We start from the raw sequence: 23,867 nt of genomic DNA on the forward strand, positions 1-23,867 counted from the left end.
AAAGATTTGAGGAACGTACAGGCTGAGGAGGTGCTCCTTTTATATATCAGCTGAGCAAACATAAACTGCTTTCTCCATCTGCATCATGTATGGCATAGCTCAACCTCCCTTTTCTTCCTTTACCCAAGTACTTAGTCTCCATCCACCTTACTGTAGGTCCACTTTATGATGGTTTTCCTTCATCATTAAGCTGTGGTACCATGTCTGGCAAAGCAGGCAGCCCAGCTTCACCGACACACAGCTGTCGTCCCCAGTGAGCCATTAAAGCTACTCTGTTTAGACTCAGCCTTTAATGGGACCTCTTGAATTTCCTAAACCAAGCCAGGCATCACTACCTCGCCACACTCCCCTTTAACACCTCACTCTTCCCTAAATATCACACTTGTTTCCTTATGATGACCACGGGACTTTTAAAAATGGAATAAATAAGAAGCTAATTTCCCACTGGAATCTCCCTTGAGATCACAAAACAAGCGCACCTCATTACCTATGGTTCCTATATGACCCCTTACTAATAAAGGACTTCCATCCATTCATTCACCTATACATCCAGCCCTTCATGCATCCATCCAGGCCACCCGCCAGCCTCTAGCATGTGAGACTTTGGGTAATTGGAAGTGGGAGCTCCCATTATGGGGTGCCAGTGGAATGTTCCAGTTCTAGTTCATTAATGAGAGGGTTGTTATTTTCTATGTCACAGTGAAGGGACAGGTCTGAGTCGTCCCCCGCGGGCACCTTTCCTAGCTGATCTGGGGACTTTACATGACTGCAAATGACATGCACACACATATCCAAATAAGTTTCTCTTTAATAATTCAGCATTATTGCTGATTGTTGTCATTTGATTAAACCACTGCAGGGTGTGTGCTTTAGTTCTCCAGGTCTTAAACTAGCTTTTGTAAACTGTAATAGCAAAATGTTCTGCTTTGGCAGCAGCTTTCAGGGGAATGCATGTAGCATACTGAGAGCCTTTATTGACTCAACCACAGGACAGAGAATCATTATTGTTGCCTTTTCCACCATCTGGTAAAGTAAAGCTACACACACTCCCTGTACAATCTTGCACCCACACATATTTTGCACTATGTTCATTAGAATAGTATTGGTTTGAGGAGTTTCTCACCATGTCCAGAAGGCAGGGCAGATTCACGCAATCTGCAAGGAGGTCTCAGAGAGGTCCTTGCTTCTTCCTCATCAGTGGCGTAACATCCAGACTGTGTTGCTGTCTCCTGTTTTAGACGTCCATGTATCTGCAGATGGCCCAGGCCAGAGGAAGGGCTAGCCGCGCAGCCGAACCCAGCGCGGTGCACGAGACACTCGGACTGAAGGTGCGATATGGGCCCTGTCTGCACTGCGGCCCTGCATTCTGCCTGGGCTCGTGGTCACCAGCGACATGCTCCCTCTCTTTGTGTCTGAGCACATTTTTTCATCACAAATTTTTTTTTGGCCACCGTCTTTTTGTCTCCGTAACATTTGGCATGCATCTTCTCCAGTCCGTGCACGATCTTTAAGTTGTGTGAAATGTGGAAATGCAATTAATTTCATGTCATTTTCTTTCTCTTGTGTTTTTCTCACATTTTCTTTTTGTTAGGCGTCATTGTCTAAGTACTCTCCCTTATCCATCTTTGTTCATTTTGTGCTTTTCATTTGTCCTAAATGTCATATTTGCATGAGAGCCGGGTTATCAAATGGAAATGACTTCTCAGGCTGCTACAAAATTATGTTGACTTCTTCGGCTCAAATTAAATAACGAGGCTTTTCATGCTGTTCAGTGCATGACATATTCATTTTTAATTAGAATACATTGAGCAGCACCCATAAACTACACTTAGCCAAATCATTCATCCTGCTTATCCGAGACAATGCAGGATGTCCCACCCATCAGTCCTTCACCCCAACAAGCCCTCCACCTTCTGTAGGAATGTGGTGCAGTCTCTCCCACAGAGGCGGCAGGACTAGTCAGCATCTGTCCCCCTCCCACAGCAGGCTCTGTTAGCCCAGAGCAAACACCCGCCATCTGTAGCCAACTAGCTGTGCAGCAAGGAAATAAAAAAGCCACATACTTTAATATGTCTCCACTGTTTGAGCTCTCTAAGCACTTTGTAACACAGAGAGAAACTTTTAAAGGACCTAAGGCCTTTAGGTGAAGTAGGACACTTTGAAAATGTTGCTAATGTTTCTAGTCAGATTTTATTTTACACGGTGCAACTTATCTGAAAGGTCATGTTTTACAGTAGGGTTGTAAAAACATGTTCAGGGCACAGTTTCTCTCTCGTACACATAAATGTTTGTGACCTTTTTACACATGTCAACATTCTGGCATGGCTGGGAGTGAGCTGCCAGCACCTTCTTATTTACACAAGTGGTGATTTTAATCAAAGATGAGCAGGGAATTGCACATGGGTATGCATGATCCAATGAAGTGAGTTTGGCACAGTGCCATATCACCCCCCCCCCCCCCCCTTTTCCTTATTTTTTTTTATTTATTTTTTTGCTGCTAATGGACACTGACAGAGACATCTCCATCCCTGTCCCCCTTCGGGAGTGGAAAATGGAGGTTGGATATGTTCTGGTCTGTGCGGCGGGGCTACGGGACATGTCACCACATGCCACTTATTCATTTCCCCGCACTCTCATACGCAAATTCCTGCCAATCACCTTTCAGTGCCTGCATGCAGGGATGCCATGAGCTGTGAGCATCCGTCATCCAGCCTCCATCCCAGGCTTGTTTTCACTGTGCTGCATTACAGGTGTCAGCAGCAGGCCTGCATAGCCATAGGCACCAAGAAGCAGAGAGATATTTGGCATGCAGCTTATTATGCCCAGCGAAGCAGCCCACGACACATTGTATTCTCCACTAGAGTGGCATGGAGATAGATTAGAAATTCCTTGCTTTCCCCACATGTATCTTTCTGTATGAATGCATGCTCATTATTCTAACACTTCATCTCCCATCAGGCTGTGTAAGTCCCACAGGAGTCACAGGGAGCACATACACTGCCTCCTTTTTCCCAACACATGGGAATAACAGTGACAAGATGAAGAGTACTGAATTTCTTAGCTTCTCCATGTGATCTTTTTCCACTCCAGGAAGAAATCTTCCACTTGGAGCCGGGCAAAGTGGAATCTGGGAAGGGAAAGTGCTCCTACGACCCAAAGCTCAACAGTGTGTCAGCTTTGATCAGTGAGTATCTTCTGGGTTTGGTCACAAGAGGATGTAGACATGGGTACAGTCCACCCCAGCTCCTTTTAGACTCATCCCATAAGAATTCTTTGTCTTTTATCTCCTGCTTTTTATGTCCTTCTTTCCCCTCAAAGTTTATATTTTTAGCAAACTATGTTAACAAAAAATATTTAACATCTGTCATTAATGCCAAAAAAGGTCAAGCCAAGTATCTCTTTTCGTTCTGTGCCTATTTCCCACAGTGAGCTGCTTAGTGTAATCAGCCTAATCATTACATCCCAAGGATTTTTTTTCTTGCTTGGGTGGAGATGGGTACAATAATACGTGCCTATTAATATGTGAATTCTTCACTGGGGAAATAATGTCTTTCAATCAAATTTTCTAGGACATGTAAAAATAATACACCTTATACTGTGTCAAAATCTCCTTTATTCCAATATTTACCAAGGTTTTAATGGTTAGACCATCTCTTACTTTTCATATTTACAGGCAAATTAATGGTGAACCCAGAGCTGAGGTTCATGAAAAGGTTGATGCTTCCTTTAAGGGCATCTTACCTGAGCGTCCGTGAAAGATTTCCGAACTTTATGCTAGATAAAAATCCCATCATTTCCAAATGATCTCCTTTATCTGTCATCTAAATGTATGACCATGTTCACTCTGGATACTGTAACTTATCATCTGTTGTAGCACTCATGAAAGCAGCGTCCTCTGTCCCTTTGCCCAAGGTCACTTAGTCAGGTCCAGACCACACAGTTGCCACCAGTGAAAGGCGATCTTTGCTCCGTGGGGTGAGACAGCGGGTGTAAATCACTGGCATTGCTTTCCCACATTAGCACACTGCCAGATGACCAGTATGGAACCAGTGCTGTCATCCAAGATGGATTTACCTCCTACCTCCACCAGTTAGCATCATACAAGGGACACTGTTGTTAGTGTTGATAAGGATTAAGAACTCGGTACCACAGCAATAGATTTACTATTGACCATTAACTCTTCAGCTCTCCACCACATTAGACATCCTATCATGCATGGACATTTTAATGATATACCATCAATCTGCATAGAGCGCTGCCAGCGACCATGACATTGAATGTAATGGTGGTAGGACAATGTTTTTGTTTCCTCTGCTTTACCTCCTGCTGTGTCTTTACTCCATGTATAAGAGCACTGACAGTCCCACCTGCTCTCAAGTGGGGCCCTTACAGCAGCTGGAGGACCAACACCTTGCTTTCCCGTGGCTTAACAAGGCTGTTGTGTACATTAGTCAGTCTGCGCACATGGACGTGCTCATATTTTAAGTGTGTGTGTGTGTGTGTGTGTGTGAGAGTGTGTGAAAGCTGTTTAAGGAGGTTTCGAAGCTGATTGCTGCTTTTGGAACGCTATTTTATGTTCAATTATTATGTCCAATAATTTCTTAATTATTTCCTCTGACGTTCCCTGAAAAGAACAATAAAGGTTCACACTGATTACAAGGAAAACTGAAAGAGCAAATATAGTTACTCCCAATAAATTTATTTCATGTTTTGAGAAAGCCAGATATTCTTGCATGTGATTAGTTACAAGTTACGCCGATATTTAGTGGATTTATATGTAAATCCAATAAATTACAGTTACCTAGGAACTCTTTCTAGGACATTTAAGAAAATATGGGATTTGTGAAATACAATAAAGTATGATCATGTATTACAGTTATTCAAACATTGATTTTCCATATTGCTTTGACCACATTGTGTCTAAGTGAAGACAAATAAAAAAAAACTTGAAATAAAAAGCTTTTGTGTCGAGGGAGGTGCTGGTCAGTCAAGGAATTTCAGTCAAGTGAACAGTTTTCTCTCTTTCTCAGATGGTGAACTGTATGCTGGGGTGTATGTTGACTTTATGGGAACTGACTCTGCCATTTTCCGTACGTTGGGGACAAAGACTGCCATGCGAACAGATCAGTATAACTCCAGATGGTTGAATGGTAAATGTCCTTTTTTAGGCTGAAATTATAAACATATTTAATTTCATTTAGCGTATAATATTTTAACATGACTTTTAATATGCATTACAAGGATGTATGGCTAAAGTACAAAGATTTTGGTATTTGCATACAGTGTGTTTAGAGTCATTCATGACTAATAAACAGGAAATGTCTTTTTAAAAGATTTCAGCCAGATGTTTTTCCCAAATCTTTTTTCCCAATCCTATTACCTAAACATCTCACCATCTCTGCTTCCCACAGACCCCACTTTCATCCACGTACAACTCATCCCAGACAGTGCGGAGAGAAACGATGACAAGCTGTATTTCTTCTTCCGGGAGAAGTCCTCTGAGATGGGCCAGATTCCTGTGACCCAGTCTCGTATAGGACGCATCTGCTTGGTGTGTACACAATTGAGAGCGTGTTTATTTTGGGATGTAATCTTAATGGAAAGAAAACCATCCATATGAGAAACAGGCTAAAACGTCCGGAGGCGGGGCTGCCTCGTATTTTTGAATGTTTACGGGCATAGGACTAGTATTTGGTCAACACTGACATGCTGGAATCCACATGTGTCTTTAACCTTCCCGTCTACAATGCTTCCCTCTGTCTGTGAGATTGACCCTTGACCTCTGACCTCATGATCACCTGACCTCATCTCCATGGTAGTCCTTAAACACTTAGTGTACATGGCAGGAACTAACTCACTGCTTTGAAAAACAAACCTTAAATATAAAGCCTGTGTGCTTTAGAAAGCAAAGGCAGCTCAACTATACAAGCAATTAAGAAAAAATGTCTTGTTGGCTCTACACCATTCAGGTAATGTGAGTGTCTCTGCTCCCCTATCTGTTCTTGTGCATGTGTGAGCATTACTGCAGGTATAAGCTTATGGCTGTGAGAGCGAGAAAATTTGGCCTACGTGTGCTCGATGCCTCAGCTGTTCGCCATTGAATTTCTCTGAGGGAGTCAGGCGCTGACCCGGCACACAAACACTAATCCCCCTCTCAGTGGGCTCTGGCTATGGCCTCCAGAGACCAGAACGTGTCAGTCTTGCCTCGGCACACATCTGGATCCTCTTATCACTACTCTCTGCACCCTGCACACTACCAAAATACACTCCGTCACATACTGTAATTACACTGGAAATTATTGTAAACGTTTCAACTCCCAAAATGGGATTCATCAAAAGGGCATATCCCACCCATTAAAATTAAATATTAGAATAAATATGACTTCTCATCACAGTGTGATGTTCTCTAAGGATGCTGATTCTGGAAGCACATACTGGTTTCATCTCTTTCTTACTGGGAGAGATTCTGGCCTTGCTCCACCACAGATGGAAGTGTCTAAATAGGAGGAGGCAGTGTTTACCATCACAGTCCCCACTGCCTTCTTTTAGCTTCCTGGCTTTGCAAATGAACATGTACCGTGTGTGTGTGTGTGTGTGTGCGTGTGTGTGTGTGCTCCACCTGGGTTTGTGTTCAGTAGGACAACAGAGGAGGATGTGAGTATGAACAAGTGATGGAGAAACTGTTTTGTGTCTGCTCCACCCTCTCACATACAGAATGATGACGGAGGCCACTGCTGTCTGGTGAACAAGTGGAGCACTTTCCTGAAGGCCAGGCTCATCTGCTCGGTGCCGGGGACTGACGGCATGGAGACACACTTTGATGAGCTTCGTAAGTACAAAAACAAGGATTTTTTTTTTAAGGTTCTTCTCACTGTGTGCAGTTAAAATGGTAATCTGTAGGTTACTTGGTGTGGGTGGGGGTGTTGTAGACATCTTTGTCAATCAAACATGCTGCCAACCCTGTCACTTCTTCTCCTTTATTTTTTCTGTAGGTGGTGGTGCATTTTTTTTTTGTCAGATCAGCCAAAGTGGCTATCATTGCTTTTCTTCCAGCAAACACCCTGCACATCTAGGGCTGCAAATAAAGATTATTTTCTTTAGTAATTAATTTATTATTTGCTCTGTAAAATATCCTAACCAGAAAATAATTAACATAACGTACCCAGAAACCAATTCAATATCTTAAAATAAATTGTTTCATCAAAAACACAAAACAATTTGCATTTTTGATCAAGTAATCCAGTACCTAATAATTAATAATTTATTGTTTTAATTTGAAGCACAGAATTTGAAGCAAAACTGATCAGCCACAACATTGAAACCACCTACTTAATATCATGTAGCTTTTCCTTGGCACTTAAATGGCTCTGACATGTCTCAAGTCAGACTTTTCATAAGGCCTCTGCCATTTTGGAGACTCGGACCCAGTTGTTAACTCATCACATTCTGGCCCTTGTCAAAGTCACGCTATGCTTGCCCATGTTTTCTTTCTTCTAACACATCTACTTTAAGAACTGACTGTTCACATGCTGCCTAATACAGGCTCCAATAAAATGACATAATCAATATTATTAAATCTGGATGTCATTGGTTTTATGTTGTGGCTGCTCTCTGTATACACTAGATTGTAGATAACACATAGAAATACCACATTTTAAAAAAGTTTAGTATTACTACTGGTGCTTAGCCAAGAACTTTGGTTAAACCATGTTTTATTGAAAGAAAGCAAATCTCTTCTTTGTGCAGTTAATCATTTTGACAGTAGGTATCCAATGCCAAAGAAAAAAAAAATATGACACAACTAGATTTATTCTAGACATATTAGTTTTCAGGTTCCTGTCGTGTATGATCACATCTGAAATATTAAGTATAGATTAGTCTACTGCGGGGTCTGTTTCTAATGCAGCACCTGCTCTGTGCTTGTGCAAACACATATGCACACACACACACACACACACACACACATACACACACACACTCAGGCAACTCAGTCCTGGGCCCATATGGCAAGCCAGTTGCATTATATGACCCATACTGCATGCTGTCATGTACATGACACACAAAATCCCACCACTGTAATTGTCATTTTCTTTCAAGATGTCTTCAATAATAGTGTCTGTTATAGAGTGTGCAAAGGAGGAGGGCTGATGGTGAGCAGATCATATCACCAAGCAGGAATGTCCGTGGCTGTGAAACGTTTAGCCTGTCCAGGGGAAGCCGTGTCTCTTTCTGTCTCACTGGTTTAAAATAGAGCCACAGAGTGATAGGGGACCGATGCGTGCGGCTCTTGAAGTAATCTCAAGAATGAAAAGTGCCAAGTCTGTCAAACCCGGTGATAGTTTTTTTGTGTTTGTGTGTCTGACACAGTCCTGACTTATATCTGCCTGCAGTTCTAAAAGATGTTTAGCTTTCACACGTGACAGTTATGTCCATCTTTGAACAACTGCAAAAGTGAGAAACACTTGAAAACAGTGGATTTTACTGGCAGCAGCTTGTTCACTTAAACAACGTAAAAGCAACAGAGGGGAAATGGGCTTACTTTGCCTTTACAAATTAGAGTTCTCTCTTTAACGGTCAGTCCAGTGTTGGCATCGGTGTGTTGTGTTAAGTTGTTCTGTGGGAGGGTTGGAGAGTTGTCACTGTTTGGCACAGATGATGATTTTCAGGATATTGCTTGAATGAGGCTGTAAATGTGTAACGGAGCAGGCTAGTGAATAAACAAGGGCATGGCATGACAACATAGACTGGCCCTTAGAGCAATAAAGAAACATGCACATGTCAGTTTGCAGAGCAGGTATCCCTGCCAAGGACTCCTAGAGGGGACAGTAAATTGGCTACGATTGAGTTTTATGCTAATGGATTCACATTTGCAGTCTAGTTTAAATGTTTATAAAGCTCTGCTGCTGGAAAGTTTGTCTTTACAGAGGAAAGCAGGGATTTTAAGATTTCACAAGGGTAAATGTTTCCTTGAGAATACTGCACACTGGCCAGTTTGATGCATTCACTCATTTACTTTTTTGGCAGGAAGTTAGAGGAGAAGATTGACACCGCTCTCACATCTGTCAGATCAACGTGAAACTACTGCCAGGAGCTGATTAGCTTAGCCTAGGAAGTTTTTATTTTTTTGTCCTTTCGGCCTATCCTGTGAGTTCAGGGTCGCCACAGCGGATCATTTGTCTGCATGTTAATTTGGCACAGTTGTTTTTTGCCGGATGCCCTTTCTGACGCAACCCTCCCCAATTTATACCAGGCATGGGACCAGCACTGTGCAACAGGAGATGGGAATGAGCTGTTGGGGGTTCAGTCTCTTGCCCGGGGACACTTTGGCATGTAGTCGGGAGGAGCGTGGAGCGAGCCTCCGACTCTATGGTCGGTAGGTGGCCACTCTACCAACTGAGCCACTAGAATAAAGACGGGAAATGGGAAAACGGCTCTTTTTGGACACAGCCTGATTAGTTCTTTCCCTTGGTGTCCAGTCATTGCAACATGGTGGCTGGTGGCTTCATATTAAACTGTAATATCAACGTAGTATTAATTTTCCCAGCTGGACCTAACTTTTGGCAACGAGGAAATAAGTGGAACTTTGTTTCATTCTTCAAACAGTACTGACATGTACTATAGGCACTGTTCTGTACATGCATTCACAGCTGAAGCATGTTTCAAGCCAAGACACGTATTCCCAGTTCAGCGGGCCATGCTTGACTCAGAAGTTTCTTAAACTTTCCACCTTTCTTTGAGAGATTTAATAAAAGGTCCAAAACTCACTACTATGACGTTTGTTGAAATGTCCAAAGCATCTGTAGTCCTAGGATGGTAGTGTTCTGTAGAATGACATTATGGTAAAGCACGTCTGAGACCTGGGGAGTTTTTACAGTTGAAATATGTAACTGCTATTGGTCCTACATGACAAGCTGAACCTAAATGGCTCAAAGTGAAAAGTCAGAGACTGAAAGAGAATAGAGACAAACAGGGAAAAAGGAGAAACAGACAGCATTCGAAACCCAAAGGCTAATCCAACAGTACTTGGAGTCTGAGACTTTGTTGCCATACAAACATTGGAAAGATTGTTGTGGAACCTGGATCCCTTCCTCTCCATTATTAACACGATGGGGCTAAGTTGTCCCCGTTGAAGCTTTTTTCCCATTTTCCTGAATCCTTGATTTGATTTTAGCGACTGCATATGAGCTGTGATCGTGATACTGTAGCTGCTCCTTGGCCACAGCAGTTTCTTTTCTGCAAATGCGCGCAACAGCTGTATGTCATGACAGGGATCATTTGTTGTGTGACACCCATGAAAGACTGTCGTGCTGCTTTCACGGCAACCCATGACCGTTCCACTGCTCTGGCTGTGGCAGCTGTGGAAGATGGCATGGTGGTGTGGGTGTGTGTGGCTGTCTGACTTTGGGAAACCTGGTAGCTACTGAGAAATGTGCCTGCGATCTCTCAGCTTTATCTGTTTCTCCAGGAATGAGCTCATTGCAGACTGGAGGAAGGCTCAACTGATTCTCTGTGGACAGGACCAGAACCCAGCAGTTCAGATTCAAAGACAATACTCACACCCTCCATGTATCATTCTATCTGCATAGCAGCCTGACAGCCAATTTCTCATGCTGGTCTATGTGGGACTGTGAGCCCATAAATCTCAACTAGGAAGGCTCCTTGGACTTTTTCATATCTGATCAATTATTCTTCTGTTTCCACAATTTCACATAGTTAGATTTTTAGCTTCTCTTCCACTTGTATGTTGTTTCTTAGCTTTCTAACTGGTTTCCCCTACACTCCTCCGATCATGTCCCATGTGCACAATTAGGTTGGGAGCACATGTACCAATGGCCCTTGTCCTGTTGTAGACAGTGAACATGTCTTCTGGGAGAAGCATTTAGGTCAGGTACCGAACAGGTCAGAGCTTTATGTGTGTAGCTCTTCCTTATTTGTTGCCACAGACTTTTTCTCAGTATCAACAGCAGGATAATCTAAATCAGGCAGTGTCCAATGTCAGAGCCCTGTAGGATAGTGAGACTTCATGATTTACAGAGCTCCAGAATTGGCTTGAGAGCATATGATGCAGTCCTACTTTGGGAGAGAAGAGAAGTTTTCTTTCCCTCCAAGTGGACGACATAAACCATGGAAGCATGGAGACAAGAATCCCTAAATTTTCTGTGTCCTCACAAGTCAGGTGGTTCTACAATCATGTTGTTCTGGTCTAGACACTATCACTCTATTATCCATGTTTGTTGGATTGATTTACTTTGATTGTTTGATTAGGTGAAATAGCATCTCGGTGTTCATTAGTGGCTGTTATCTTGTTCCCACATGTCCTTCCCAAGATCATTCTTCAGATTCTTGTTGAGCTGGGATGATTACTGTTGTTTTACACCTACAGTTTCCATCAGCAGGATATGGGAATGGCAGGCTTGACAATATCAAGGGGGGTTTACCTCTTGTTATTTCCATTAGACTACTAGCTAATGTTTCTGTTCTTTTTGGCTGCACATTAGCAACATAAGAAGTTTTGGTCAGCCAGTCAGAAACGAAGAATAATCTGCCTGGTTGCAACTGCTCGAATTCTATTGTGACAAAATATATGAAACCACCTTAAATGTACATGAGAATAAAATGTTATCTCTTTATAATGATATAATTCATTTAAGCATCATTTTTGGTCAGTTCTGCTTGGTGCGGCCATCAGATTTTTAGTAATAATTTTTATTTTTATTAAAATGTCAAAAATGCTTTGTAGTTTTGGACATAAGATATACACAACAAAGCTGGAGCCTAAAGGTGTTTCTAGCTAAGAGCGATTTGATGATCTGACAGCTGTGTAAATGATGATAAAGAGGAGTGCTCATGCTGTGAAGCTTGATGTTTACTTCACCCTGTATGCTGACATGATTTGTTTTCTCCTTCCTCTTACAGGAGATGTTTACATCCAGCCAACACAGGACACAAAAAATCCTGTGATATATGGAGTCTTCTCTGTCTCTGGGTTAGTGTCATGTACTAAAATACAGCATATTTCAACGGCTACTCTTTCTTTTACTTTGGGAGACATATTTACTTGACTTCTTTTCCTGTCGCATCCTGTTCCTCCTGTTCACAGCTCAGTTTTTAAAGGCTCAGCAGTTTGTGTGTACTCCATGGCTGACATTCGCATGGTCTTCAATGGACCCTTCGCCCACAAGGAGGGTCCCAATTACCAGTGGGTGGCCTACACCGGGAAGATCCCCTACCCCCGCCCTGGCACGGTGAGCCCCACCACATGAGTCCCACAGCAAGCTGGCATAGCAGTGACTTCTCTCTGAAGTGATGCAGGTGTCGGCACCAAAGTTGGAAACATGTAACACAGACTTTCACTTATCTTTCAGTGCCCTGGAGGTACATTTACCCCTAACATGAAGTCTACGAAGGACTATCCAGATGAAGTGATTAACTTCATGAGGAATCACCCTGCCATGTACAATGCTGTGTATCCAGTGCACAAGCGCCCCCTGGTGGTTCGGACCAATGTGGACTATGAGTTCACCACCATCACAGTGGACCAGGTGACAGCTGCAGATGGCAACTATGAAGTGCTCTTCTTAGGAACTGGTGAGTGTTACCCAAACTTTAAATGTGTTTAAAATTTTGTCTGCTTATAAAACCACCACACCTTTATTGGGGTTATTTTTAAGAGACTAACACGTACGTAACAATCTGTCTGAACTTGTAAGCTCTTTGATCATAGTCAGAATGGTGAATGACAGTAACAGCAAGAAGTCAAATAGTGGAGAGAAAAAAAAATTCCCCCCCTGGAAATAAATCCCACGTAAGTGGAGGGCTTGTCGCCTCTGGAATCATTTATCATTAAAGAGAAAAGCATTCTTGCCTTTTGTGCTTGAGTGGAAATTTAACCAATGAAAGGGTTTGTGTCTAGCTCTATTCACATGAAGTAAACAACAGGAGATTTGTACCTGGAGGGCAGAGGTGGATCAACAGCAGGAGGGCGGTGAAAGAAGGGAGGAGGAGGAGGGTACAGTTAGTATATCCATCACCTTAATCTTCCCCACTAGTGTAAGAAAGATTACCCATTTGCCTGCATGTCTTAAACCTTTAATAAGGCCCCGCTATGACAGCAGCAGTCCCCTCACGGTGTGCAGCCCTCACATGTTGCACATGATGCCTCTTAACTGGCTCCTTTGTTCAGCCGTGCATTACAGGCTGGAGACTAATGGGCCTGTGTGCAATGGCAGGTCACACAGGAGGATTGTTTGTTCTTTCAGCTGCTGTCAAAGGCAGCCATTCAGCCCTACATTGAAGTTCAATACAGAAGTCATAATAAATCTCAGTATCCTGTTCATAGGAATGCCTTACTCTTTACAGAAATCAAACTTGCTAGAGAGGGCCAGGGAATGTCCTATTGCATCTACATGAATAGGTCAAGGTAGTGTAAAAATGAAGCAGACGGTGGCAGAAGAGTTTTGTCATGATGGCAGCAGTGAGTAAAACAGAGCCTCACGCCTTTGCTTAAAGATCCAACTGAGGAGAACCATGTGACAGGGGTGAAGAGTAGAGTGGAGCCTGTTGATTTAAGGATTATCCCTTGTTGGAGGTGGCTGAGAGAATAAAATGGGAATGTAAGAGGCTGCTGACAGGCGGATAGGTGTGAGGTTGCAGGTGTGTAGCTGACAGGAGTGTTTTGTGGTCCACAGACAAGGGGACAGTTCAGAAAGTCATTGTGCTGCCCAGTGATGACCTGCAGACCGAGGAGCTGGTCCTGGAGGAGGTAGAGGTTTTCAAGGTGAGCACTTGCTCTTTCTTGTCCTTTCTATACTTTTTTCCCATTTTGTTAGTGCCTCTGTCTGTCACATTTCATCTGGTATAAAAATAACACACTGTGCTCACACTTGTTTTTCTTCATCAAGTTTCCTACTCCAGTCACAACAATGAAGATCTCATCCAAAAGGGTAAGCAGGTCTACGCAAGAGATTTACCTTTAACCGTAACAAGTTAACCTTTGCTCACATAAAGTGTGTGTGTGTGGGGAGGGGGACGTGAAGGAAAGTCCACAAGCTGCATGCACTGTATGCAGCCGCAGCTGCAGGGGAGATACCAAAGACTAAAATATGGAAAAGACATTAGAGTTTAGTGTTGTCTTTCAAAGTAATTAAGTACCTGAGCTCCTCCACATGTTATGATATCATTCCAAGGACAGACAGTTTGTATTACACACAGCCTGCCAGACTGATGAATTTTAAACAGCTGATCATAAAATTATGATGGAAACCTGATAAAGATGAGCTCAGTATTCACCCAGATGATCCACTGGGTGCTGCTGCATGAGCACAGCACAGGACTAGATTTTACATGTAGACCATGACATCCATCTGGCTTTGTCAATTCTCTGTATGCTACGAAATTATGGCCACAAAGATTAGAATTTGACAATCCACCGAATGTTTAATGAATATTTTCAAATGTGCAGTATGTATGTTATTGACTTCAATACTGGAAATATTACTCTGAAAATCATTTACCTGAATATACTGATTATTATTTTACAAATTAAGATAGAAACTTTTAGGTAACTCTACTCAATTACTTGTCCTCTGCATTCCAGATGTTTAAGTATGAATTTTATTTCTTAAATGCTAGTGTCAGATCCAACTTAAAAAACCTGATTTGTCTTCACGCATTTTTAGATCCAAATAGAGCAAATCATTTCGAGACCCTTACATTTTTAATAATGTCACTATTTCCCTCAATATTAGTTTTTCCTCCTTACTATTGTTCCTATTGTTTTATGGTCAGTATAGTGTCACTTGAAGTTGTTTAATACCATTTTCCATCTTGTCTCAACAGCAACAGCTGTATGTGTCATCTGTGGTCGGGCTGACCCAGTTGGCCCTTCATCGGTGTGATGTGTATGGTGAGGCCTGTGCTGATTGCTGTCTGGCCAGGGACCCGTACTGTGCCTGGGATGGCAAGTCCTGCTCCCGTTACTCTGCCTCACAGAAGAGGTGAGCACCAACAGCAGTGCTGGCATGAAATACACTAACACAAGGACTAACTGACTGATTCAGCTGGTGTGTTCGAGGATGCTCGAATTAGCCTGCCCGGATGGCTGGATGGCTGTTTTAATGGCGTTCTAATCTGTTTTAATATGGTCATTTTGGTGTTTGGGTACTCGTGGTTAATGCTGCACTAATAATAATAAACCTGTGGTTTTATAATTGTATCTATTAAAACATGTACATTCACATGTTGCGGTGACAGCATAATGGGGTTGTGGTCTTCATTTGAATGTAATTATTTAGTGGCTTTATGTATTTTTGAATGGCTTTGAATGGCTTGCGGTTGCTTTATGATTTTTTCTCTCCTTATTTGGCAATACTGGTCTGACCCCTTTAGACGTAGCCGGAGGCAGGACGTCAAGTATGGGAACCCCATTCGCCAGTGCAGAGGCTTTAACTCTAATGGTAAGATCAAAAATCTCACAAGGCTTTGGCTAACAAGGACATTACATTTGTTAGGGGCTGTAACAAGTGTATTCTGCAGTAATCAGAAACAAGCCGTATTGCTAAAAGGTCTTTGATTTGGCCACAACTGAGATTTTGGCACTAAGAAGCTCATGGTAATGAGTGTTTTGGTTGCCATGGAAATCCCCCCCTCTCTGTCTTTCTGCCCTGCAGCCAATAAGAACACTCTGGAGATGGTGCAGTATGGGGTGGAGGGAAGCAGCACCTTCCTGGAGTGTCAGGCCCGCTCTCCACATGCTGTCATCAAATGGCATCTGCAGAGAGACAACAGCGACCGCAAGAAAGAGGTGAGCCGCCATATACAGTAGCATATATACAGCTCTTATTCTTAAATGTTGTAAGCGTATTAATGGGATAGTTTTTTTAAATGCATTAATTATTCTGTATAAAGAACGAATAAAGTACAGATTTAGCTGGAACTTTACTGACATGCTTTAGTGACAGATTTGCAATGATGAAATCAAGGAATTCTTTTGGACACACAGTACGTTATTTCATTTTGTTGCTTCCTGGTATGACACATATGAAAAATGTCTCCTCGCGTTTTCAGATTATCTGTTAAAATTATTAAATAATTTCAGGCTCTGATTGAATGAGGCCGGATTTCTCACACAGACCTCCGAGGGGTCTCGAGCCCATGGGGAAGGACACATAAAGCTGTGATAAAGCTGTGAAAAAGCCTTCTGCTGTGATATACAACCCTGAGGCACTAGTTAAACTTTTATTGTGAAGTTTTGTAGTGTTACTGCCTCTCTTTTATTGACTATTCTCTTAGATGATCTCTAATCCCATAGGCAGAATTGACCTTGCTGCTGCCTCATCAATCTGATTCTTTCTGAGCAAGAAAATCATCACCTCATCAGATTCATGGATGTGGAGGCACAGAGAGCGTTACTCCTGATCTTATACCTAATTTACGTGCTTTGTGGGATAAACACTGAATGATTGTTGCACCTTTGTTTCCATCATGATCTAATAATGAAGCCCTGTGTGGTAACACTGTAGCTGAACTGTAGTTAGGGACTGTTTCAAACTAACATGTCCAATGCCCAGAGATTTTTTTTAGATTTTTCCCTGTTTTTAATTTTTCTTCTACAATTGTAGAACCCCCATTAAAATACACTAATGTAGTTTTTTACCCTCACTAGCAAGGACACGTAAGAGCATTTTTTAAATCAACTTTTATATTTCCATTCCTCCTTCCATTACTATTATTAGTGGGAGAGCTGTAAGCACAGCTCTCACACTATTGAGATCCTTTTCTTTATTATTATTAGTGGGAGAGCTGTAAGCACAGCTCTCACACTATTGAGATCCTTTTCTTTATTATTATTATTATTATTATTATTATTATTATTATAGCCCGTTTTTCGGTCGCTATCTAGTCCTAGACGGTTTGTCGTAGAAACTTCGTTCCACTTCCTAAACGTAGGTCCCTTTTAGGACAGGGGTGGTATTACTTTTCTCATTAATAACTTTTATACTTTTTATTATATTTCACTTTTTATGAACTTTTTTTCCCATAGAAAATGAATGGAAGGCACTTAAAATTTCCCTTCAACTTGCCACTTTTCATCTGCCTCTTGTGTCGTCATACTTTGGAGTAGAAACTTCATTTAAAGTTTATACGGGTCTAGTCCCTTTCAACTTTTTCTGGGTGGATCAGCTTCTTTCTATCTTTTATACTTTTTGAATAATCGCAGTTTTAGTTTTAGGCAACTTTTGGAGCTTTTTCGACTTTTCCATTAGTGTGTATTGCGGAATGTGAAATTCAGTCAACTTTAATCTTACATAAACAAACTATACATCAGAATGTAGGTATTTTTGTCTTCTTTCAGTAAATGTAACTCTCATAGTGACAGGACTGACGGTTCTTTCTCCAAGTGTCCAGAAGCAGAGAGAGTGCCGTCAAAACTCCCATTGGAGCCCATTATAACAGAGGTTCTTAAATTCTAATCAAATCACAAACGGGGGGCTGTTTTAAAATCGCCACCACGCCTTCATTTTATGGAGTATCTTCAAATAAAGTACATCAGTGTGTTCATTGAAGCCTTTTGTCACTCACAGTTTTTGAATTGTTTCGATAGGACTAATACTTTTTCATATTTTGAGCATTTTGCGAGGCATAGTCTCAGCACTTTTCCAGCCTGCCTTTGCATTTGGCTCACATGACTCAGCAGGCGGGCAGCAGTCATTGTCATGGTAACGGACACAGCTGCATGACGTCATGTAATCAGCCTCAGAGCTGTGTCCACACACTTTACCTGAGTTTTTCTCCCTCAACATACACAGTGGAGACACACACAGACACACACCCTCACAGACAGGAAATACCCTTTCAAAATAAAAGCCTTTCATAATATGTTATCCACTTTTTAGCATTTAAATGCTAAAATGACTTTGTGGTGAAGTTTCCCTACACACACACCCTCACAGATAGGAAACACACTTTCAAAATAAAAGCCTTTCATAATATTTTATCCACTTTTTAGCATTTAAATGCTAAAATGACTTTGTGGTGAAGTTTCCCTACACACACACCCACAGACAGGAAACACACTTTCAAAATAAAAGCCTTTTATCATTCTTATTTTAATTATTTAGCATTTAAATGCTAAAATGAGTTTGTTTTGAAGTCTCCCTACAGTGGACACACAAACTACCACGCAGACACAGACAGGAAACACACTTTCAAATTAAAAGCTCTTTTCAACTTTTTATTTTTTTCAACAGTTTTTCAGCATTAAAATGGTTCCTTCATTTCTAATTAGTTACTTCTAGCTTTTTTCTTTACACTTTAATAGCAACTTTTTTACTTTGCTTCTTTTTTTTGTTTCTTTTAACTTTGGGAATATTTACCTTTTCCTTTGTTTCTTACTACTTCTTTCCACTTTTGTTAATCAAGTTGTTGCTTTTTCACTTCTTCCTTTACACTTTTAATAGCAACTTTTTTACTTTGCTTCTTTCTTTGTTTCTTTTAACTTTGGGAATATTTACCTTTTCCTTTGTTTCTTACTACTTCTTTCCACTTTTGTTAATCAAGTTGTTGCTTTTTCACTTCTTACTTTTTTCTTTACACTTTCAATAGCAACTTTTTACTTTGCTTCTTTTTCTGCTTCTTTACACTTTAAATATCAACTTTTTACTTATTTACTTCCTCCATTGTTACTTTCTACTTTTTTCTTTTCTTAATTCAACTTTTCCTGGGATTTTGGATTTTTTCCTTTTCTTGTCATCTTCTTCTTTCTCTTTTTGTTTGTATTTATCTCTCTTCAGCGTTTGCGGCTTTGAACGTACAAACGCCTCTGCTCTCAGCCGCTTCTGAGCGGTCGGCCTCTACCGGGCGACTTAACAGCTCTCCCACGTAATTTCCTTGGAAATTGCCTTTTCTAGTTCCATATCATATCTTTTATTCACACTTTGAGGAAACAAGTTCAAATTAATACCAGGAATGTGTTATGATATGCAGCTGGGCTGAAAGATTGCATATTAATGAGCTTTTTTTTCCCTCTGTTGAAATATTAAGCTACAAAATGTATAGAATTTAGGTTGAGAAATGTATTATGTACAAACAGCAATTTAAATGGCTGTAGAAACAGTTTACAAAAGACACCATGACACATACTGACACATAAACACATAATTACATAGAGTCTTCAGTATCTTTGCATTACACCTATAATGCAGGCATTTCATGGCCTTTCATGGCCTCTGTCTCTGCAGATGCGTTCTGATGGTCGGATTCTGAAGACAGAGCAAGGTCTACTCCTGCGGTCTCTGCAGCCCTCTGACTCTGGCATGTACCAGTGCACAGCCACAGAGAAGAACTTCAAACACACATTAGTGAAGCTGCAGTTGGTGGTGCTCTCGAGCCGGGCTGTCAACAATTTGCTGGTGGAGGGCGGGGGAGGACTGGTGCCTTCCTCGCTCCACTCCAGCAGCACCCAGTGGACCCCCAGCGCAGGCCAGTACAAGGACCTCCTGACCATCCTTAGCCAGCCAGAGATGAACCTAATCAATCAGTACTGCCAGGACTACTGGCAGTTCGGAGACCCCCTCCTGGGCTCCCTTAAGGCCAAAGACTTGAAGGAGCTCAAGGAGCAAAAGAAACCCCGCAACCGCCGGCATCACGGGGAGGAGGAGGAGGAGGAGGAGAAAGAGGAGCAGGAGGAGACAGAGACATGAGGAGCTTAGATTTGTGTCTGAAACACCCTGATCCACCCTTCCCCCCACACCCTGTGAAAACTGGGAGAGACTCATTGAGAGTAGCAACGTGAAAAAAAAAAAAAATCCACAAACCTGAAAAAAAATACAAACTGAGAAAAAAGAGGCTTACAAATAAAACCCACATACATTCTTTCAAGCAGTAAGATATATGAGACACAGTATTTATTGTAGGTTGTATATAGTATCATTCTGTGGATTTCTTTGTACTTATAGAAAAAAACATGCTCTTTGTGTATAGGTACCTTTGGGGCTAATATTATTGTTGTTATTGATGTTAATTTTATTGTTGCTGTTACTGTCATTACAAAACTCATCTGTCAGCATTAAATAACCTTGGTGACTGTTTGGAATGTGCTATCAAGCATGTAAGCTTTTGGGAGCAAGCTACAAAAAGCTTTCTGATGGGGAAATGAGTCCCTGAGAAGGGGTGATGGGATCTCTGCTGATTCCTGCTTGCTTTGACTTAATGCCAGGACTCTTTTAGTTCTGGAAGATCCAGTAACGCCGGTGATGCAACCTCCTCATGGCTGCAGGCAGAAGAAGACTTTCTAGTGTAAGGGGACCATCGACATATGGTCCCAGTTATTGTGGGGAATCAAGTTCGTTCTCCATGGGAACCCAAACGTACAGAAAACTGGTGCTTGCTTTTTGTTTTTTCCCCTTGTTTTCTTATTCGCTAGAGTATTGATTGTAAAATAATTGACACTAATTTTGAGTCTGGAGAATCACATTTGCTTAACAAAGGATTGGCAAAATGTTCAATTGTACTTCCTTTGGCCAGGAAAATAAAAAGAGATAAACAAAAGAAGCAAGCATCAGATCTATTTCCCTTTTTGTTATTAAATGACATCTGTTAGGAAATATATTGGGTGGCTTTTCAAATGCAATAAAGGGTCATGGGTTTGCACAAAGGGCATTATTCTTTTACTTTCAAGGGACCTTGGCTGGGCCAAATGCAACAAGCACACTCGGGCAAGGTATAGTTAACCTGTACAAATCCAGTTTGAGATGAAAGTTGCCCAGATCAGAAAACAGTTGTAAGCTCTGTGCACACAAGATATCTGTTGTTCTTCCTTTTTTGCCATTCATATGTGGAAAAAAAAGCCCATATACACAACAGAGCATTGTAACAATGTTGTGACACTAACCAAATTATTGGGAAACTGGCTTTCATTGTGTGCATGAACCTGTGTTTGTACTGTAATTCTGATAAGGTACCGTGTGGTCATTTTTTACATTATTTGGTCTGTTTTTTTTTTCATCATTAAGATTGTACAGTATGGTCAGAGGGACGTTCTCATTATGGCAAATACAACTCTGTTATAGATTATGCTTTTCACTGACGTAAGTTTAGATTATTTCCAAACTCAAGTCGAATCATATCAATAGGTATAAAGTGAAGTTATCATGGTTATGTGTTTGGATAGCATGTAATATGGGAAAGTATCATTTATAAATGTTAAAAAGTAACATTTTAATTATATAGAGAGAATGATGGGGTGTTACTATAAGTGAGTGAGTTAGTGGTTCTATTGAGTAGAATTTTTATGCTCACTCTCAAGTACTGGTACTGTTACAACCATGAGTGCAGCAGCACTTCAAGAGGTAAATTATGGCCAGAAAAATAAAAATTGGAACGAGGTACAAATATATTTCATACAATTCTGACATTTACAGTCATTTCGGTATCCTCCTGCAGCTTGTATTCAGGCTGTATGAACGTCCACATGAACACCTCTGGGAAGATACATCCATAATTCATACAGCGGGTATCTGTATCTGCTCCTCAATTTGGAAAAATTTGTCTGCGTTCCCAGAATCCCTCGCTGCTCCCGATTGACTCCTTTAAATGCGACCAGGGGCTTGACAAAAAGAAAAGAAAAAAAAAAAAAAACGAGAACAAAGAAAGGGTGTACAATTTGATGGCATTTTTTAAAAAATGTGTCTTTGAGTTTTTGAGTGTTTTTGTTTGTTTTGTATTTTTCGCATCGTCAGATTTTATGAAAAAAGAAAAAACACTACATGCACCAAGGTGATGTTATTGACTTGTGTAAATCTTCCCTTTCCATTGTTGTTGCTGACTAATAAATTAAAGTTCTATATTTTATAAGAATGGAATGCTCCCCCTTCATTGTGATTGGCTTAATGCTGGATGTTTTCCATGTTCTGGAACCCTCTGGATCCTTGGAATAAAGTTGTACCTGTTAAAGAGATATGTATGCACATTTGTATAAAATATACACATTGCATTTGTGTTTGTCATGAAAGTACTGGAAGTAATAAGGATACAGGAGGAAGACTTTTCTGAGTGTTTGTACCTCTGCACCTAACTATGGATTCAATCGTCATCAGTTAATATGCTCAAATGAAGCATAATCAGTACTTAAAGGTTTGTTAGCGTGAATTTTTAATATATCCTGCAGTATCAGATAATTATAATCTGAAGGAATGAATAATAATTTCCCACCAATGGGTACAAAGACATCTCAAATCACCATCTCAAAAAGTCATTGCTCAATATTACGCATTTACAAAACAGGTATATGACAAAATAACTTATTATTTATTGAAAATATAATGTACTGTATTTCCTTTCTATGCCAGCATAAGATGAGTCAATGGCTGTCAGAAGGTATTTTTCACTACAGATGTTTACTGCAGAAATGCACACAGTTATAGATGTTAATGACTTTAATTTTGTTGCTTCTCTGAACAAGTCACAGTCTGCTGGCCAATGGGCCTGAAGACATGATGCGAGTTACTCCCATTACTAACAAACAAATAACCAAACAAAATACGCACAGGTTAGACTAGTGCAGACAACGTTAGCTGTGTGGATGAGCTAACATACACAAATGTCCACCTCAGTGTAATACTGGAGTACAGTGTTGACAGGCCTATTTTAATTTCATTTTGGCTAATAGTCAGTGTTGATTAAATGCTACTCAGACACTTGCCAAGTGTGACTTAAACCTTTAACTTTCTCTATTGCTTGGTTATAGATAAGATTATATTTCACTTGTTATTTATATGTACACAAAAGCTGTGGTACGGTTAAAAGGGGTTGAAATTAACCTTAAAAGTACGTTAATTTGCTTTTTGTACTTTTGATTCAGATGTGCAACTGTATGAGCTGACTCATCACTTTCTTTTGAACCTGGAGTCAGATGTGAGGTCTGTTGCTCGACCACTTCTTACTGCAGACACAAAGTTTGGAGAAAATATTGATGTAGGTGTCTGTTCACCAATAAAAGTTAGTAAGAGAAATCAACTGTTACCTCTTTAAATGTCTGAGACAGCACTGACAAGTGGCAAGAGACTACCACTGTTCATCTGCTGTAACAGATTACATGACTCTACACACTTAAGATCCTTTAGTCAGCAGTTTTATTTTCCATTTTATAATCACTAACATGTTATGAGAGTTCATGAAGGCAAATCTAGCTTACAGCACCCGACGGGAACAGGCTCCTCTCAGGTCAGAGAGTGTTCATCAAGCTCATCACACTCCCTGCGCCTCATAAAAGCCTTGATGCCAGAGCTGATCCCGATCAGTCCAAGAGTGACTCACATTGTCCCACAACAATCTAGGTCATGAGCAAAGTGGAAGAAAAAAGGGGAGAAGGCAATGGGAAAAGCAGAGGAGGGGAATGTGTAGAGGACAACAATCTAGGAACATTACCTCATATCAGCACTGTGTAGGGGCATCATAGGCTTTAGGATACAAAACATCCCCATTCTGTTACAATGAAGACAATATGTGTGTCTTCATTCAATCCATATAAATAGTAAATGATCTGCACTCATATAGCGCTTTTCTACCTATTAGCACTCAAAGCACTTTACACTGCTACTTATTCACCCATTCACACTCACACACACACTCATACACCGGCCAACACTCACTGGGAGCAGCTAAGTTTGGGTTCAGTGTCTTACTCAAGGACACTTCGACATGTGACTGGAAGAAGTGGGGATTGAACCAACAACTGTGAGATTGGTGGACAACTGCTCTACCTTCCTTAAAGATGCTCGAATGGTTCATTATTCATGTAAGCTGAAAACATAGTAAGAAGACTAAGATTAAAAACGTGTTGCATTCTTGTTTTCACAGGCATAAATTAT

The 23,867-nt window shown here is 41.0% G+C and overlaps 1 protein-coding gene across 5 annotated transcripts in view; it reads left to right on the forward strand.

Moving 5' to 3' along the window:
* sema3fb (sema domain, immunoglobulin domain (Ig), short basic domain, secreted, (semaphorin) 3Fb) overlaps positions 1-21,955 on the forward strand; it is a 58,154-nt gene extending 36,199 nt beyond the window's left edge. The window contains exons 6-19 of one of the 5 annotated variants that reach the window (XM_067505094.1): positions 1,239-1,328; positions 3,091-3,184; positions 5,031-5,150; positions 5,412-5,551; positions 6,715-6,829; positions 11,917-11,986; positions 12,101-12,245; positions 12,366-12,588; positions 13,689-13,777; positions 13,902-13,943; positions 14,839-14,995; positions 15,363-15,455; positions 15,669-15,802; positions 19,239-21,955. In XM_067505094.1, the coding sequence (XP_067361195.1) occupies positions 1,239-1,328; positions 3,091-3,184; positions 5,031-5,150; positions 5,412-5,551; positions 6,715-6,829; positions 11,917-11,986; positions 12,101-12,245; positions 12,366-12,588; positions 13,689-13,777; positions 13,902-13,943; positions 14,839-14,995; positions 15,363-15,455; positions 15,669-15,802; positions 19,239-19,700 (1,974 nt within the window). In that variant the 3' untranslated portion in view covers positions 19,701-21,955. Of the gene's footprint in view, positions 1-1,238; positions 1,329-3,090; positions 3,185-5,030; positions 5,151-5,411; positions 5,552-6,714; positions 6,830-11,916; positions 11,987-12,100; positions 12,246-12,365; positions 12,589-13,688; positions 13,778-13,901; positions 13,944-14,838; positions 14,997-15,362; positions 15,456-15,668; positions 15,803-19,238 lie in introns of all 5 variants that reach the window. The other 4 variants (XM_067505096.1, XM_067505095.1, XM_067505097.1 and 1 more) reach the window with 4 other exon arrangements.
* Positions 21,956-23,867: the final 1,912 nt, after the last annotated feature.

The sequence above is a fragment of the Channa argus genome, chromosome 5 (genome assembly GCF_033026475.1).
Source record: "Channa argus isolate prfri chromosome 5, Channa argus male v1.0, whole genome shotgun sequence".
Classification (NCBI taxonomy): domain Eukaryota; kingdom Metazoa; phylum Chordata; class Actinopteri; order Anabantiformes; family Channidae; genus Channa; species Channa argus.